The 19,190-nt window shown below is 34.7% G+C and overlaps 3 protein-coding genes and 1 long non-coding RNA gene across 5 annotated transcripts; 2 read left to right on the top strand and 2 right to left on the bottom strand.

The window, feature by feature from the left end:
- Positions 1-107: 107 nt before the first annotated feature.
- Positions 108-18,909, top strand: LOC138314977 (26S proteasome regulatory subunit 8). Its single transcript, XM_069255656.1, has 13 exons — positions 108-172; positions 7,957-8,034; positions 8,407-8,476; positions 8,692-8,789; positions 9,326-9,451; positions 11,723-11,884; positions 12,125-12,288; positions 13,084-13,160; positions 13,457-13,533; positions 15,313-15,411; positions 15,928-16,038; positions 16,902-16,988; positions 17,746-18,909. The coding sequence occupies exons 1-13, from the start codon at positions 128-130 to the stop codon at positions 17,797-17,799; spliced, it is 1,248 nt and encodes a 415-aa protein (XP_069111757.1). The 5' UTR covers positions 108-127; the 3' UTR covers positions 17,800-18,909.
- LOC138314975 (uncharacterized) lies at positions 1,053-3,596 on the top strand. 2 transcript variants are annotated; one of them, XM_069255655.1, is made up of 5 exons: positions 1,053-1,188; positions 1,477-1,659; positions 2,685-2,780; positions 2,892-3,099; positions 3,236-3,596. In XM_069255655.1, exons 1-5 carry the CDS (start codon positions 1,186-1,188, stop codon positions 3,451-3,453), a joined length of 708 nt encoding a protein of 235 aa, XP_069111756.1. In that variant the 5' UTR covers positions 1,053-1,185; the 3' UTR covers positions 3,454-3,596. The 2 variants fall into 2 exon arrangements, with proteins under 2 accessions (XP_069111756.1, XP_069111755.1); XM_069255654.1 differs by lacking the exon at positions 1,053-1,188 and having other exon boundaries at positions 1,462-1,659.
- LOC138314976 (uncharacterized) lies at positions 1,179-2,471 on the bottom strand. Its single transcript, XR_011207443.1, has 3 exons — positions 2,013-2,471; positions 1,701-1,885; positions 1,179-1,342 (listed from the first exon to the last, which is right to left on the bottom strand). It is a non-coding gene; the product is annotated as an uncharacterized lncRNA (long non-coding RNA).
- Positions 3,473-5,094, bottom strand: LOC138312678 (uncharacterized). Its single transcript, XM_069253468.1, has 3 exons — positions 4,272-5,094; positions 3,598-4,084; positions 3,473-3,485 (listed from the first exon to the last, which is right to left on the bottom strand). Exons 1-3 carry the CDS (start codon positions 5,092-5,094, stop codon positions 3,473-3,475), a joined length of 1,323 nt encoding a protein of 440 aa, XP_069109569.1.
- Positions 18,910-19,190: the final 281 nt, after the last annotated feature.

The following is a 19,190-nucleotide window of genomic DNA, read 5'->3' on the forward strand; positions in this document are numbered from 1 at the left end:
AAACGAAAAAAACATTACTCTATATAGATATAATGGTTCGTTTCTATCTGTAATTTTTATTACTGGTGTAAATAGTCTCCAAAACGCTTAACAGGAACCAATCGATTTCCAATTTCCATGCGCCTAGATGACAATGAACATCGACAAAAAATACAAAATGGCTGCCGATCAGGTAAACGCGATTTTTCTTACCGGTGTTTTGAATCCGTAATTTTAATAGTATTCTGAATTGTTCCTGTTGTTAAGGAGGTATTTTTTACTAAAGAAGGTCTTATAGGTTTGATAGAAACTGTGAAGAGTGACTTCATCTTTCGATTTTTTTGCGAAAATACACGTTCTGTTATGAAGTAAATTGCATGTGGCTGAAAATGCTTGGTCATGTTTGAAACTAGAAATACTTCCATTTTATTGTGTTTTATATCGGTTTATTTCAGATTTGAATGAAACGAATTAAATTACATTTCTGGAATATTCGATAAGAAATATTCAAACAACTGCGTAAATTGGTAATTATGATAGATATCCAGTAATTATCCACATCATCACATACGGGGTATATAACCCCAACTGAGCTATAATACCTCAAATAGGGTATACATATATACCCCAATTGATGTTATGCAAAGGTTATTTACGTACAGCATTAAAAGCGTGCATAATCGATAATTCACACCTGTGTCACATGAAAGTACGTGTCGGCACGGTAAGGCGTGCGTGTTGCACGTTTTACAAATTTCTGTACCTTGTCTCGAAAATCATGTTTAAAATGTTTGTTTACCTGCATTGTCAGCAATACATGTCAATAAAAGCTCTGCAAACCCCATTTAGCGTTCATATTTTGTCTTGAAATTCCAACGGACTGCACATCACACACTAACGAAGCGCACGGTTGACCGGAAGTGACTTGTAATCAAGTAAGTGTAAAACAAAGGCGGGCTATTACGTCCGGGTATGTAATTTGAGTACTTTTCTACGGTGAACTATAAGTACCATATGTATTTGTTCTAGCTTCGATTTCAAAATGGTTGATTTTTTTGGTTTTAAATACACTGCAGAACGTTGTAAATATTTCACATCGTTTTTAACGACCAAATTAAGTCACCTGGCTTTAAAAATCCGTATTCATATGTTGATGCGTTCTTTTAATTCAGCATCCCCAGGTAGCATCCCTTCGGAAAAATCGTCATGGTGAGTTAATTTCAGTGTTTTAGTAAGGATGATTCAAGAATTCATAAAGTATGTCAATCACATATTACCTTTTATTAGTGATATACAAATGCAACTTGTTCAACATCATTTCAGCACTATTCATCATCCCCATCTTCGACGTCGCACAAGCCATCTACAATATTTAAAATCATAAAAAACTGGCATTTTTTTCTTAATCTTTCACGATTTTTCATCAAATAAAATATGTGCTTGTGTGATGTAGCATAATTTTTCATTACTCATGTAATCCATATGCATTTAAAACAGAATTCGACTTCGACAGAATATGTGAAGAGAACAAAAAGAGCAACCAATCCCGGGGGGAATATTAAAGGTCAAAAACCAACGTGCAAGACATATCATACTGGAAAACGCATAGCAAAGCCAATTTCAGATAACAAGGCAAAATCAAAGTCATATTGTAAAAGGCGGGACACTTTGTTTCAAAAGGTATGGAATACACAAAAGTTATCAATATATGCAAAACTAACCATTCATTTGATTATTCTCAAGACATGTTGTTGCGTCTTTGTAAAGCTGTATATAGGCAGCTTTTGTGGCCGTTTTTGTAACAGCCCATCTTGCCTTCATCCTGCTCTCCTCCTCAATACCGCGCAAATCACCAATGGCCTCTATGGCCGTTAAAATCATGGTCTCCAGTTCGGACTTCGTCTTCCTTTTAATCGAAAATTTTCAATTTACATATATATTGTATTGAAATGTTTTCTTTCCGTTTTTAAATCGAAAAACAAAATAAACACCACTTAAAAATTAAGTGCTTACATAAACCTTGTTTCGCCTACCTGGAAATATCATGATACTTTGTACGATCTTGCGGAACTACAAATATAGGCGTTAACTTTGCCTTAGTTCCGTCAAAATGATGTTTCTGGTAGGTTTCCCGGTTCTCTCGGCAGTTCCTTTGAATATTAATTAAGTCGGTATCTAGTTCTTCACCGGAGAGGCTAGTGTGTTTTCTAACAACTGAAATACAATGAAACATAATTTTACACGTTTATTTAATTTACAATGTTTGTGTGTTTACCCAGTGGTAACTCATTTTGGCGGGAATAAGTTTATGACCGGAAATTGACGCACGAAAATAGTCATATGAAAACTTGTTGCTATATGTGTGTTTGCGTCTACTTTCTACAATACCTATGATATTTCCACAAAATTAAGCATTCTTCAAAACATTTCACGTGAATTTATACTTTCAAAAATCGTGGAAACAAACTATCGTGAATTTTATGGCGGATGTACACAAAATTACATGCGGTAAGCCTGTCCGCGCAACATTACCTTTCGGAGTTGAGAGATAGTCACTGGCTCGTACAGACGTGCGCCATTGTAAGATCTCGGTGCGCAGATCAGTGTGCTGCATGTCTCTCTCATTCTCTCCTACTTCAAATAGCCCTAGTATGTTTGTGTGCGTATCTGAAGACAGATGTAATTTTTATATTTTTTCATTTTAGGCGAAAGACATCTTTGAAGTAACTGGCACACATATTTCACTCAAAACAAGAAGTCAGTCCGGAGAAAATCTTCATTTCGAGACCGACTACTTTAAGGTATTTCAATATTCATTGAATGAAATAATTCATAGATTTATCTTATTAGAAAAGGGTTTTCCATTGATATTAAACGGGTTGATTTATCTCCCTGTTCATGATTTGTTGCAGAATGAAGACGGATCTAGATGCGACAGCACAGATACGGCTACCGACACATGTGCTACTAGAAACACACCAAACACGGTGACCGTCGGTACACAGACTGGTATTCAAAGTGTGACAGATTCTGAACACCCTAAAAACCATTGCCAGATCTGTGGTATCGACGATGACAAATCAGGAAAATGGTGCTGGCTTGGATGTGAAGCACCTGATTGTGAGTATTGGGTGCATTCCTTCTGCACCAACATCAATGTTAAAAATAAACGTTATTTGAAATTCATTGAATTCTGGTGTCCATTGCATAATAAATTATAATTAATTATATATATTTGTTTCCTTTTTATTGTTAGGTTGCAAAATGTGTGTACATACCTCTTCCAGTCTGTCGAAATTTCTACAGACCCTTAACCACCTCTGCTCTGTAGGAGCTCCAGGAGGCATCCACATCTTACATCTGCGGTTCCTGGCCTCTAACACAAAGTCACCAGCCTCACCTTTGCTTGGATTTCCCGACACAGAAAAGGATTCGGTACATTCGAGAAACTCCCTGACCTCTAACGGCGCTTGAACTCTGACCTTCAGGTCTCTCACTTCCAACTCCTGGTAATGTGTCATGTTCATGCCATAGAATAGATCGGTGAAGGTGGCACGGCTACACGTTATGACGTCGCTGTTGTTCCGTCGAATCCCAGCCCGAAACACATAGAGAGACAGAAGGTAGTTGCAGACAATGGACACCACAAACAGATAGTTTGGGTCAACCACTTCGGACACCCAATTACTAAGATAGTCAGTAGCAGATACTTCCTTTCCCCTTTCTACACGATCCCTAAAATAGGGCACAAGAAGTTCATCTGCCATACCAAACAGAGCAATCTCCACCATCTGGAAGCTCTTATGGTGGTCGGATGCTGACTTGGCAGCTAGTTGGGCCTTTGGACTGTTAAACCCAAGCATCTTGGCCAAATCTTTAAAGAATACTTCCCACAAGAGTTTGAACATGCATTTAACCATGTTAATTTCCACATGGCCAAGTCCTGGTTGCAGCAATATGTTCTTAAATTTTAAAAACTGTGGTAAATCAGATGCTGTGGCATCATGCTGGTGTTTGTCATGCAAGTGCGATAGTAAAAGATTAGAACCAAAAATACGATCGCCACAGTGAGGACACACAAACACTTTCTCCACAAGACGTGAACCTGTAATAAAGCAGTTGAATATTATACCAAAAATGCCATCGATATACGGATACAGTATAACAACATGTGTCTACATTGCGAAATGAAATTATCGTTCAAGAGCCATTTGGCATGAAATCGCGAAATTATGTCGCCGCGAAAATAGATTCGTTTACACAAATTTACAAGCTGAAACACGAAACCGTACCTAATATATAGGGAGAACCGTCACACCCAACCATTGTCCACTTTCTGTTGCCACTACAAGTTTCTTTGGCTATATGTGACAGCACAGTTTCCACAGCTTCATAGCTGCATGGATTTACCATACAGGGATTCCCCATTGACACAGTTGGTGGAGACTCGGGGTGTTTAGCTTGGACAAATTTGTATGGGTCTGTGTGTATGAATGATGAAGAGGGGGTGGTGATGCCTGTCTTTTTGTGTGATCTTTGTTTCTGTATATGAGTGTCTATGATATCGTGAATGTGTCCGTTGTGTTCTTGTCTGAGATGGTACAACCGTGACTCTATGAACTGGTGCTGATATGTCTCAAATGACTGCTGGCTTGTTTCTACATAGCGTGTAACTGCTTCTAGTGTACGTATTTTGTCGTTAAACAGCCAGTGAAACGGAGAAAGTTGTGGCGAGGTTTGGATTGATGTGGAGAAAAGAGGAAGAATGTGGATGATGTTGGTGATAACACTTAATTTTGCTTTCGCATCATACCGAACTCTCCAGTTTCTACTAAGTACTTGATTGTTGTCAAAATATGTAACTATGTCTGATGTATGTGGACATGCAACGGGAATGGTGCTGTAGGATTTGATCCAGTTGAGGAGTGAAGAGTAACTACCTGATGGTGATGTTGCAGCATTTATCTGGACAGCACTCTTACTTCCGGTTAGAAAATATATGATAAGTGATGATGTAAAGGAAAGAGGTAACGTGATATTGAAAGCAGATGCGAGGTATATTTGTTCTATGGCTTTAACAATAGACAGGCATTGATTGATGTGTGTTGTTTGCATCAAAATTTGAGCACATGGACGTGAGAAAAGACACTAACAGTTTGTTTTGCTTCGAAAGCCAAGATTTAGGGTCATATGATTTTAAGATGTTGTCGTCCTTGTAATCCTCTTTACATGCCATTGCATCAGAAACCACTTTTGAACACAAAAACTGTCCAACCGTCTTGATAAGATTTAACATCTGTGTTTCTGGTATAATGTCATTGTTTATCATTTCAATAACCTTTTGGACATGAACCTCGTGAAAGGTCTGGTCGCTCTCATCAACAGGCTTAACTAAATTAAGCTCTGAATATTTTGCGCACAACACACACAAATAGGTTGATGTTCTGCATAAATAGTTATGTTCAATTAATGCCTGAACTACACATTTGCGAAATTTGTTTGCAGAGATCTTATGTATCTTGTTGTTTTCGCTGTGAGCGGGAACAAATTCCGAATGTTTTCGGCAGCTGCATTTTGGTTTCATCCTGCTGAAAAAAAATTGAACTTCATAACCTAATTTTCCTAAGTTTAGTTTTGTTGTTTATGTGTTCATTTGTAGAATAGTTATAAATATCCACTGCATAGATTAATTTATTGTACAATTTATTTATTTTTTATTAGTGTCATTAAGTCACTATTGTACTGTATCTACGTAATTATTATCAATAGTTAACCAATTTGAAGTGTTATTTAAATAAAAATATATAACTAAATGTTTATTAAATCGTTTAAAATTATATAACAAATTTAACACCCATGAAATCATAACCAGGTGTTATGTCAGTTATGGGCTGTCATACTTTTACACGTTGATTACATATGCGGGCGTAATATCCCGCTTTTGTTTTACACTTACTTGGTTGCAAGTCACTTCCGGTCAACCGTGTGCTTCGTTCGTGTGTGATGTGCAGTCCGTTGGAGTTTCAAGACAAAATATGAACGCTAAATGGGGTTTGCAGAGCTTTTATTGACATGTATTGCTGACAATGCAGGTAAACAAACATTTTAAACATGATTTTCGAGACAAGGTACAGAAATTTGTAAAACGTGCAACACGCACGCCTTACCGTGCCGACACGTACTTTCATGTGACACAGGTGTGAATTATCGATTATGCACGCTTTTAATGCTGTACGTAAATAACCTTTGCATAACATCAATTGGGGTATATATGTATACCCTATTTGAGGTATTATAGCTCAGTTGGGGTTATATACCCCGTATGAGGTTTGTGCGAGACCTGTTAAATAGTTGAATCCGGCCCGTTGAATCAAAGACATCTCTGCACTTGGTCACTCCAGCCATTGTCATTACATTTGTCACTTTAATAGCTTATTGTACTATAGTAGCAGTATTTTGCTAGCTTTTTACTGGCAGGCGACCAATTCTCGCCATCGCATGTGAATTTGTATGATTACACACAAATTTTCATGAGGAAAGTCATCTGATAGAAGACGCTACAATGCAGGTTTCCACAAAATACAGCTAATGTTGTAGCGGAAAAGATATTGTCTTCTGACTGCCTCTTTCATATATCTTAATTTCTTAGTCTGAGTTACATGATAAATTTTGAATTAGAAGCAACTTAATACTGTTTACATCAGTATATTTAAGCATTGACTGTCTTGTTGCAGTTTTAGTTGGGATTCATAGCCAATATGAGTGCCAACTGGACAAAGGCAAATTCAAAGAATCCCATCAGAAAAAATTCAATGCTTATATTTACATTTGGCTACAATTTTATGATGAAATCCCAAGGGTTTTTGCATCTATAATGAATAAATCATTTATTATCGTCATTGATGGAACAGCTATTTGAACAGACGTGAGCGTTTTCCGTGATTGCTGGCACGACAGTTGTGACGTCACATTGTTAATGATGTCATACTAAGTGCTTGAAGTTTATATATGAATGCAAACTGTGCTTGGTAAGGTTACATAGCGGGACTGCAGTGAAAATGTAAATATACTGTTTAAAGATGATCAACCACCCACAGAGCATAAATGATACTCATAATTTGAATATATATATATATAATAATTGATCAATCTAATTAAAATTAGACTTGTAATTCCACTCCACTAAGATGCTCCAAGTTATGCTCCAATGCAAGATCTTACAATGCCCCGTTCTGGGTCACCTCAGAACGACCCATGGCTTATACTAGAATTGGAACATCTCGGGATGTACTCTTAGCCGTTTATATTTCCGAATGAATCAACCACACCGACGATTCTGTCGGCGAGACGCTGATTGGTTAACCATAGGGGTCATGGTGAGGTGACCCCAAATGGGGCATTAGTGGAGTGGAATTACAAGTCTAATTTTAATTAGATTGAATAATTGATGTTTAATCATGTATAAACATGTCTAATTAATACAAAAATGATAATGTTAAATGATTTAATTATTTTGACTTTGGTGCATGCGCAATCGGTACTTCATTCCATATAGAACATAGTGCCACCGTTTTTTTTTGGGATGCAATTAATTATATTTGATATTTTATCTTGAAATAAAATTAAAAGCTCAAACTTTTCAATTGTGATAATGGTGTAAAATAAGTAACTTTTGTAACTGAAGGAATATACAAATTTGTCAGCTATCGTTTTTTATTGAGTGAGGAAAAATACTATTTGTCAGCGGTGGAGCATCTTTAAAAATTTTCTCTCAAGAGCAACAACAATAAAAACAATGTTGTAGACCGTCTATAGCTAAGTCATTTTATATCATTTTGTATATTTGTAGCAACTACTAGGCTGTAATATACAGAAGTTCAGAACATAAACTCTCAATTTTTTTTCTTTTTAGGTAAGCTGCTTTGATATTTTAGAGTTTACTCGTTGTTTTAAAACCAAATTATTTATACATTGTAGAAGATGGAGGTGGACGACAAGTCTGTCCACCATGAGGGAATCAAACAGTACTATGTCAGTAAAAATGAAGAGCTGGAGGTAAATGTCTCTAAAGTTGTTCTGAATACCATACAATGTAAATCAGTTTTACATTGTATTGTACCATGTGATATGCTGTTTACTGAAAAGTACATACCGATAATGAATATATTTCTTAAAAATATTATATACCACAATTTAAATTTTTTTTAATTTTTTCTCAACGTAAAGGAAACATTTAAGGTAGTATTGTAGCATGGATGTGAAAATAAGTATTATGTAGAAAATATCAGATTATGATTTATTATCCTTTGAACTACATTGTACACTGTTAATACATATACATGAAGTAGTATCAATTCAACAGTTTTACATTTTAAGTTTGCAAGTTATGTATGAAGTTTTATATTTTCTTTATGCTTTTCTTTACAGCTTGTGGTAACAGAAAAGACCCAAAACTTAAGACGATTAGCAGCTCAACGAAATGAACTCAATGCAAAAGGTAGAATTGATGCAGGGCATTTGATTTTAAAGTTTGCCAGGGTATTTCATTTTAAAATTTTCATATTATGTTGAAAAAATGTCAAAATGTAAAAGAACATGAAATGATATAAAATGTCACATAGAAACAAGGAATATCCTGAATTTATTAGTAAGTTAATGGATATTATATTCACATTTTTCACATCAACTGCATGATAAGTGAATGTTTTACAGTGCGTATGTTACGAGAGGAACTCCAGTTACTACAAGAACAAGGATCATATGTGGGTGAAGTAGTCAAAGCTATGGACAAGAAAAAGGTTCTTGTCAAGGTCAGTATGAAATATGGTCAAGATTGTTTGTAAAAGTTTTTAAACGACTATGGACATGTCAGTATTTAGTTTTGTTTCAATGGAGTAAATTTTTAGTACTCAGTATCAGTGTATCAAAATACTTCCTAAGGTTTGTCCTATGTGGTTTATACTTTTTCTACAAGATACATAGTTCTAAGGTTTTTACAGAATTGAGGCAGATTATACGTAAACTTAATACTGTATATAAATTTTGAAAATACATTTTCTGGATTATAAGCCGCAACATACTACAAACCTACACATTCTAGAGGTAATCAAATTTTAGCGCTTTTTGTGTCGGCCATTTTGCTTTAAAATATTAAATGGTAGTTTCTGTATCTTATAAAATAACGAATGCATGAAATCATTACTGCACCTGTTCTGAACACATTTTATGCTAAAAATTTCATTGAACCAAGATAAGTATGTTTATTAATATCTTAAAATAGAAAAAAATGTCTTTAATGTTGATGTCATTGGTTAAAGTTGAGATGTGATATTTTCTGTTGTTTTAGGTTCACCCAGAGGGAAAATTTGTTGTGGATTTGGACAAAAACATTGATATCAACGACATCACACCTAACTGCCGAGTAGCCCTTAGAAATGACAGCTATACACTTCATAAAATTCTTCCAAATAAGGTAACCAATCAACAGTGTTACCATATTACAGCGCCGTTACAACAAGTGTTCCTGTTTACATTCATTCACTCGATAGACACATTGGCTGGTAGCTGATCTAGTAGGCTAGTAACTGATGCAGTAGATTAGATTTTAGGTGGCATGTAACGAAGGCACTGATTGGCTGAAGCATCGGCAGCCCGACTGATTGCCCCCTGACTGACAAGATCGCCTAAAACATTGAGAAGAAGGCGGATCGAGCCAGCGGATCTTTGATGTTTATGCCTGACTCGGTTGTACAATGTGTTTGATCATGTTGTGTACTATTTAATTTTTTTACTATGTATACATTCAATCTCTGTATTAAAAATTCGTAATTGTTTTGTTTCACTTATTAAGCGGATGTGTTGAGAATGTTTTGTTCATAAATTATTTGCCATTTCTCTCGACTTCGGGGAGTAGTCATACTGTAGCGTAACGTTATGTATCTACCAACGTTCCAATGGATCAAACTTTTCATCGTGTTTATTAATGTGTTGGGTTTAGATCTATTGTATCCATTCTAATGTTACATGTAATGTCACAGCCAAATCTAACGTTAGTTAATGTTGTACCTTCTGACTGACTTTTCCGCTGCAAGGTCCGTTTGATGTGGAAAAACAAATCTAGTACGGCTGACAATAGATTATGTCTTATCAGAATATTTTCCGATCAAACACGGTTTTGATACATACCTGGATGTTACATGTAGTAGGGGATGTTATTCTAGTTGTAGACTTTGTGTTTGAATGCATTGCCTAAATAGTTATAATCTAATTCGATTCATATTCGAGGTAATGTTCTCGGACGTTGGCGCATGCACGGCGGTAGTTTACAAAATTTATGTTGATTTTAGCCGAGAAATTGTCAACACTAGATTCAAATGCATCTCTCTGGTTAAATACTGGTGACAAAGTTAAAATTATCTACGCCTACAGCTGGAATAGCATCCCCTATTAACATCCAGGTACGTGTCAATGCCGTGTTTTATCGGAATATATTTTGACAAGACACGATGGTCGGTTGTACATTGTACCCGATTTGGTTTCACACACCTTGCGGTAAAGTTATAATTAGTCAGAAGCAGGTGATTTCTTTTCCGTACAATTTCTGACTGACTTTTCCGCTACAACAGTAGCTCTTTCCATACGTAGGCTACTTCACTGATTAGCGCTGATTTAGAGTCTATACATGAGGTAATTAAAATGTATTTGTGTAACCTTTTTACATTATGAAGCTTACTGAAGTGAAGAGTTTTACGTGCCGTCACGCTACATATATCGTTTCGGGGCACACGTTTATGAAGCTTACGATGCCAATTGTTTTATGTAGTAATCGACGACAGACATTTCGAACTGTTTTAGCTCCGCCCCTACATTGAAGCAACAGCCAATGAGAGCCGTGCTTACACAGCTTATTGAATGTCGTTGGCAAACTGACTAGCTACCATGCAACCTGACTAGCTACCAATCAAGCGAACCACCTACTAGACTGGCCGTCACATGTATGCTTATTGTAACGGCGCTGTAAAGCTCAAAGGATTTCTTTGATAGTGTTAAGGTTCATAAAAATCTTTGGTCAGTTATTCTCAATATAAGGGCAACTTATATTGTCACAAAGTAAAGATCATCAATTATCATGTGTATTATAGGCTAAATGACTCCAGACTGAAGGAGCATTTTTTGTAATTCAGACGGAAGGCTCACAGTGCTCCAGATAATTTTTGAAGGGGTGGGTAATTGTACTCGCATTTTTTAAAGAGAGGGGTACAACTCTGTGCGAACCCAAAACTCAACACACATATTTAGATTAAGTTAAATATTTATTTATAAATTTATCAATGATATTAACTGGCAATTGTGCAAATATCTGTTTTTAAAAAGAGCACATTTGATACAGACTTTTGGAAAAATGACTTGAATTCATCTTAACTGGAGCCATGGGCTCATCTAGGTGAAAGCTCAGAACAAGCATTCTGTTGTAATTAAGAATAGAACACTTTTAACTCTTCCTGTTCCATTTGACTGCCCATTGCCTATAGATGAAAGAAAAAATGCATTTATTGAGCTGTTACCCTTTAACGCCATCCTATAACAGTTTCTAGAAATTAACCATATATAAGAAATTAATAATTAGTAAAATGCTTAAATTCACATGGAGCAATATTCATGTAAGATATTAGATTATTATTATACTGATTGATCTGTTATATTAATGAGATTTTTATTGTTAACAATTTTGATATGACTTTAGGTGGATCCTCTGGTTAGTTTGATGATGGTGGAGAAGGTACCAGACTCGACGTATGAAATGGTCGGAGGTCTCGATAAACAGATCAAAGAAATCAAGGAAGTTATTGAACTGCCAGTAAAACATCCAGAACTGTTTGAGGCTCTAGGAATCGCCCAACCAAAGGTTGGTATAAACAAAAAAGTCATTCAATACTACTACCATGTCAATAACTTTGTAATAGATTTTTATACACAATTGATATTTCAATGCTATTAGTCTGTTTGTCTCCTAGTTGTAACAATGAACTAGCTGTTGATTATTTTATTCACCTGAAAGGATATTGCACAGAATCATTATTTTATACGATGTAATATCCTAGACAAGTTTTCTGACTGTGATATCTGTCCCAATTTTCTCCACCAGGGAGTACTTTTGTATGGCCCTCCGGGGACTGGAAAGACATTACTGGCCCGTGCTGTGGCTCACCATACAGAGTGTACATTCATCCGAGTCTCTGGCTCCGAGCTCGTACAGAAGTTTATTGGTGAAGGTTCCAGAATGGTCAGAGAACTGTTTGTGATGGCCAGGTATGAAACATGGGACTTCTGGTTCAGGGATAACTTCCCATATCTTATTTATGGGCTACTAATAAAATTCATGTTAAAAGTCATTAATTCCAAAAGATAAGTATAATGTACGGATAGTTGTATGCCATATATATGTGATCCAGGGTATGGCAGTGTCAAGTAATACTGTAAACCTTTTGGATCTTTTATTTAATGGCTGAAAATGTAGAAAGTAAATCACACTAAATTTGAAGTAGCTTATATACAATTTTCAATTTGAACCAAATGACTTGTGTAGTAAACTGGCCTGAATTTGTAGTTAATGAACTTAAACTTTTAAAATAGAAGTATTTGAAATGCATATTCCCAATCTTAATGAAATAAAAATTTGTAATTCAGCTCCACTACGATGCTCTATGTGATCCTCCAATACAAGATCTAGCGTTAGGGGGTCACCTCATCATGACCCCAGTGGTTAGCCAATTAGCGGCTCGCCTACAAAATCTTCAGTGTGGTTGATTCCCTCAGAAGTATTAATGGCTACTAGCTAAATATTGTATGTCGAGATGTTTCGATTCTAGGCCAAAGGTCATGCTGAGGTGACCCTTAACGGGACATTGTTAGATCTTGTATTGGAGCGTTATGTAGAGTATCATAATGGAATGGAATTTCTAACATTTACAAGTACAAGTGTAGAGTATCATAATGGAATGGAATTTCTAACATTTACAAGTTTGCATTATAGATGAGTAAAGTATTGATTAGGGGCTATATTCCCAGGAACCTGCTGATGTAATGTGATTTATTCTTCTCTAGGGAACATGCACCATCCATCATTTTCATGGACGAAATCGATTCCATTGGATCTTCTAGATTAGAAGGAGGATCTGGAGGTATGAGCTGGAAAATAATCAGGCAATAAAACAATCTGATTTGATTGATGTCCTATTGACAATAAGATTTGGCTTTGGTTTTAATATAATTTCTGATTAACAGACTACAGATGTATATACAATACTGAAAATACATGATGCAAGAAAATCATATCTCGTCTAATCTCTTAATATGGGAAACTTTTCTTCTTGAGATTGTGTTATAAATACCAGTTTTAGGTTCATCCAAGGTATCATTTATGAATGGATTTACTGAGTTCCAAATGTTATGACACCACTATATGAATTTCATCTAGGTGACAGTGAGGTACAGAGAACTATGTTGGAACTACTGAACCAGTTAGATGGCTTCGAGCCCAAACAGAACATTAAGGTAACAACATAAAATGTTTGAATATATGTAGATATACACCTTTTATGATCTGAATATATGTAGATATACACCTTTTATGATCTGAATATATGTAGATATACACCTTTTATGATCTGAATATATGTAGATATACACCTTTTATGATCTGAATATATGTAGATATACACCTTTTATGATCTGAATATATGTAGATATACACCTTTTATGATCTGAATATATGTAGATATACACCTTTTATGATCTGAATATATGTAGATATACACCTTTTATGATCTGAATATTTGTAGATATACACCTTTTATGATCTGAATATATGTAGATATACACCTTTTATGATCTGAATATATGTAGATATACACCTTTTATGATCTGAATATATGTAGATATACACCTTTTATGATCTGAATATATGTAGATATACACCTTTTATGATCTGAATATATGTAGATATACACCTTTTATGATCTGAATATATGTAGATATACACCTTTTATGATCTGAATATATGTAGATATACACCTTTTATGATCTGAATATATGTAGATATACACCTTTTATGATCTGAATATATGTAGATATACACCTTTTTTATGATCTGAATATATGTAGATATACACCTTTTATGATTCTGAATATATGTAGATATACACCTTTTATGAAATCCATTACTTTATGCTAGATTTTCTTAGACTGAATCAATTAAATATGTTTGAATATATGTAGATATACACCTTTTATGATCCATTACTTTATGCTAGATTTTCTTAGACTGAATCAATTAAATATGTTTGAATATATGTAGATATACACCTTTTATGATCAATTACTTTATGCTAGATTTTCTTAGACTGAATCAATTAAATATGTTTGAATATATGTAGATATACACCTTTTATGATCAATTACTTTATGCTAGATTTTCTTAGACTGAATCAATTAAAAATATGTATTAATATAACTTTTATATGTCCGTTATAAACCTTTTATGGTCCAATTCACTTTATGCTTGAGTCTTCTATAGACTGAATCAAATTAAATTTGTATAATTAAATAAAGAAAATATTTTTTACGGCTATTAATTAATGCACACACATGTCACCTTTATCTTGAATTTGACCTTCATTTCAAGGTCTGACATGCTTGTTATTCAGATGATACACAAAATAGTCTTTATACATGTGTTCAAGTAAAAGAAGTGTCAGACCAGAAATGTTCAGAAAATGCTTTACCACAACCTTGACCTGGCATTCAAACACAAATAGGCTAACATCACAAATATGAATAACTGACCTGATAAAATGATGAGGGCTACAGTTTGCACATGTCTCGGACATTGCGACTCACGTATTTCGAAATTTGATGTCTGTCCGACAGACATGTCCTGAGGTCAAAATTTGACTCGGGTCCGCCCATTTTCAAAAAATCCAGTCCTGACCAACTGTCCGTCAATATTGAGTATCAGAAGTCAGTAGAAATGGTATCTCTGAAATATTGCGCAGGTGCTGAACCTGGCAAAAACATAAACTGCATAAGATAATCATGAAAACAGCTGCCTGGATACCATTAGCAGGAAGTTATGTTTACTTCAAAAATTCATATTATTGTTTGGTCTGGCAAAATCTTGTTTGGTCCGACAGTCCTTGCCAGTCGGAATGTCTGGCCATTTGTTTCAACTCTTGTGACGTCTGATGTCTTCTTTATGTCAATATGTTTCAAAATTAACCTTCAGATGCAATATTTTTCTAAAATTTATGATAATTATGATTTATTGTTTTTCAGGTTATTATGGCGACTAACAGAATAGATATTTTAGATTCTGCTTTGTTACGACCTGGAAGAATAGACAGAAAGATTGAATTCCCTCCACCAAATGAAGAAGTACGTAATTTTAGCCAATTTTAATACTACTTGCAATACTATGCGGAAAACATATGCCATAGGAATATAGTGAGTATGTACAAGGCATCCAGTTGACACTTTAGAGTGTGTTTTTGACTCCCAAAAATTTTGAGTTTTGAAGGAACGTGTGTATTTAGATATGTTTCCATACTGCTGATTTGACTCCAGAAAATCTTAAATATCTAGAGTCAACTGGATGCTTTGATATCCAATCATCATGACTCATTGGATCCTTCAACATAGTGATGTAACCATTGTTAGATACTGGATACTGTAAATTATTTTTTGAAAAATCATTCTACAGTACTAAATTGTTCTGAATGATTGATCATGATTTTCCTGCACAGTATGCATTTTATAAAGATGTGAATAAAGATTATGTTATGTTTTGAGAGGATATGATTGTTATCTGTAGCAAAGGCTATTAAAAAGAAATCTTTGTTTTACAAAATTTAATGCTCTTATTGCTTTTAATATAAATCTAATTATTTATAGGCTCGACTGGACATCCTTAAAATCCACTCCAGAAAAATGAACTTAACCAGAGGAATTAATCTACGGAAAATTGCTGAGATGATGCCAGGGGCATCAGGTGCTGAAGTGAAGGTAAGCAATTAATGAACATATCTAGAAACAATTTCTCTTAATTTTGTCTTAATATATGTAATTTCATTAGTTGATTTTCAGTTGGAAAAAAAGGTTTTATCCTCCACGAATGTGTCACTGGCAGCAAACTATATGTATTGGGTATTTGTTGTATGAAACTTTGAAAATTATATGATATTTATAACATCTGTATCCATGACGAAAGACTTTACAGCACATTTTCCCCTGCAGACATTAGAACATTGTGAAAAGGTACTTTAGTTATCTGTATAATCTATTGTATTAAATGATATTGATGAAATAAAAATATGTGATTTTATTGTCGCTAGATAATGATAACCAATTGTCATGGTGTAGCAAACATCGTCGCATATATACAATACAAAACACAATATCATATGTGGAATTCACTTGGCAGTAATAGTGTGAGGTTATAACGAGGAGATGTAATGTTGAAATTCTCTGTTACAGGGTTTAAGGCTGTGTACAGGGGTATGTACAGAGGCAAGGAGATGTATTGATATTCTCTGTTGGTGTATGTACAGAGGCGAGAAATGTGTAGTATTGATATTCTCTGTTACAGGTGTATGTACAGAGGCAAGGAGATGTAATGTTGATATTCTCTTTACAGGGTGTATGTACAGAGGCAAGGAGATGTAATGTTGATATTCTCTGTTACAGGGTGTATGTACAGAGGCATGGAGATGTAATGTTGATATTCTCTGTTACAGGGTGTATGTACAGAGGCAGGAATAGAGGCGAAGATGTAATATTGATATTTCTGTTACAGGTGTATGACAGAGGCAGGAATAGTGTGAGGTTATAAGGATGTAATGATGTAATGTTGATATTTTCTGTTACAGGGTGTATGTACAGAGGCAGGAATGTATGCCCTTAGAGAGAGAAGAGTCCATGTCACACAAGAAGACTTTGAACTAGCTGTTGCAAAGGTATTGATAATATTTTGGAATGTTTTTCACATTTGATATTTATGAGTGCTACTACAGATAAAAGAAGATACATATCTAGAGGTGTAATGATACTCTGATGTCTTGATAAAATAAGTATCGTTACATTTGGTTGCGATACGATACTTTACGATACGATACGATATACATATCTTTACAAATAAGCTACAATCTTTCTATTTGCTATGTTTTAACAAAATATAACATTGAGTATTCATTCAAACACAAATGTAAAAAAAGAAACTTATTTGATTTTTAAAAACTAATTAATTTATTATTATACTAAGATACTTGCTATTCAATATTTTTGAAACTGATCTATCATTTCTTAATATTATTTGAAGATTAATTATTCTATATGACTGATCATTGTAATTGTACTATCATTTGAATGTATCGTATTGTATCAAAAACAAGATGGAATATGAAAACAAGACGGATGTGTTGCAAAATAGTATTGTCAAGAAAATGTCGCGATACATGTGTAACGCAATTGAATGTTACACCCTTAACTTGTGTGACAACTGCGTAAAATATGAATTTAATTAAATGATCAATAAGAATATTGACAAACTAGGAGATGAGAAGCTGAATGACATATTGCTGGAATAAAGTGTATTTCATGGTCATTAAGTTGTCTATAGGTTACATAAGATTGGACTAACATTTAAATGTGGTTTCTGACTGGAAAAATCTTTTAATGATTTACATCTGAAATGGTTCCCATTTTGTCACACAGGTTATGCAGAAGGACTCTGAGAAGAACATGTCTATCAAGAAACAATGGAAGTGAAAGATTAGGATAGATCAACTTAACAAGATGTGGTCGTTTATTGAGAAGATGTGGCTGAATATGTGCTTTGTGAAGTTTCTATTTTGATATTCCCAATCTGAAAGATCAGTAGTCATGAGCATATGGGGCCATTTTCTCTTAGGTATTAATTTTCAAACAAACGACTATTTTTTAGGGACAGTCAGATGGGTTTTGTGAGAGTCTGTGTACAAGTTGATGTCAAATTAACACATTACAACAGGGAACAACCTCACTAATGTCAAATTTGAGTCTGTTTGATCTGGCAGCAAGTAATTGATATAAAATTTTAGAAGAATTTTTACTAAAAGTTGCTTCATCTAAAAAAGGAAAAGTATATTTCTTGCACACAGATTTTGCATCAATAAGAAGTTTAAAATTCTGTATTGAAAGATACAATGTAAAATAGACGATGAGAGAACAGTTTGTGTGAGTGTAAAGAGAGTACGATGACATCCTTGATACTCCAGGGGTTCCAATCACTTACGATCTCTTCACCCCTGGACTATCTCATAGTAAAACTGGAGGCAACAGAACAGTATACTTAATTCAGTCATTTGATGTACATCAAAAGAGTCGTATAACGGTACATTGTGGTCGACTGTGTGGCTTTAATGTTAGGCGTCACTCTCTGTAGTCTTCAGAGGAAATCTTTGCTGGTCTTTGATTGATCAAATGTTTTCTGCTGAGCTGTCTTCAATTTTACTATGAGATATTTCAGGGGTGTAAAGATCATAAGTGATCGGAACCCCTGGAATATTGAGGATGGTCCGATGGGTGCAATAGTTTGAGTTGTACACACATTAAACTGTACTATATGACCAATCACTTTGATCGTGAGACAGGAGTAGAAATCTGACAATATAGCACTGAGCTGAAGACTAACAAGTGACACATATTTATACAAATACTTAAGTTCTCTAAGGCAATACAGAGTTTATTACATATGTATAGTGCTATTTGTTTTAAAAGATCTAGTACAGGCATTGCACCTAGTCCTGTACCTTCATTTGTAAGTTATGTTCTGTTGTCATGTATAGATGCTGAATGCTGAGAGAAATGAATAAATTACACATTCTGTTTTGTAATTTACTTACCTATTTTGTTTTAATTTTTGAAAAACGACCCTGAAAATAATTGCTACTATATTCGACCTAATAAGTGCCCAGGGTGGTTGAAAAAAATAAAAAAAAATAAGGAGTACTTAATAGGACAAATTTGGTCCAATCTCTCAAATTAAGAAACGTATTGTACAGGGTTTTCGTAGTTCCAGAATGTATTGGGGTCAACATACGGAAATGAAATTGTGGCATCATAAAGTGGGAGGTGCACTTTTAGGGACAGGGTACTTATTGGGTCAAATATAGTTTAAA

This window comes from Argopecten irradians, chromosome 2 (genome assembly GCF_041381155.1).
Source record: "Argopecten irradians isolate NY chromosome 2, Ai_NY, whole genome shotgun sequence".
NCBI classification, from domain to species: Eukaryota; Metazoa; Mollusca; class Bivalvia; order Pectinida; family Pectinidae; genus Argopecten; species Argopecten irradians.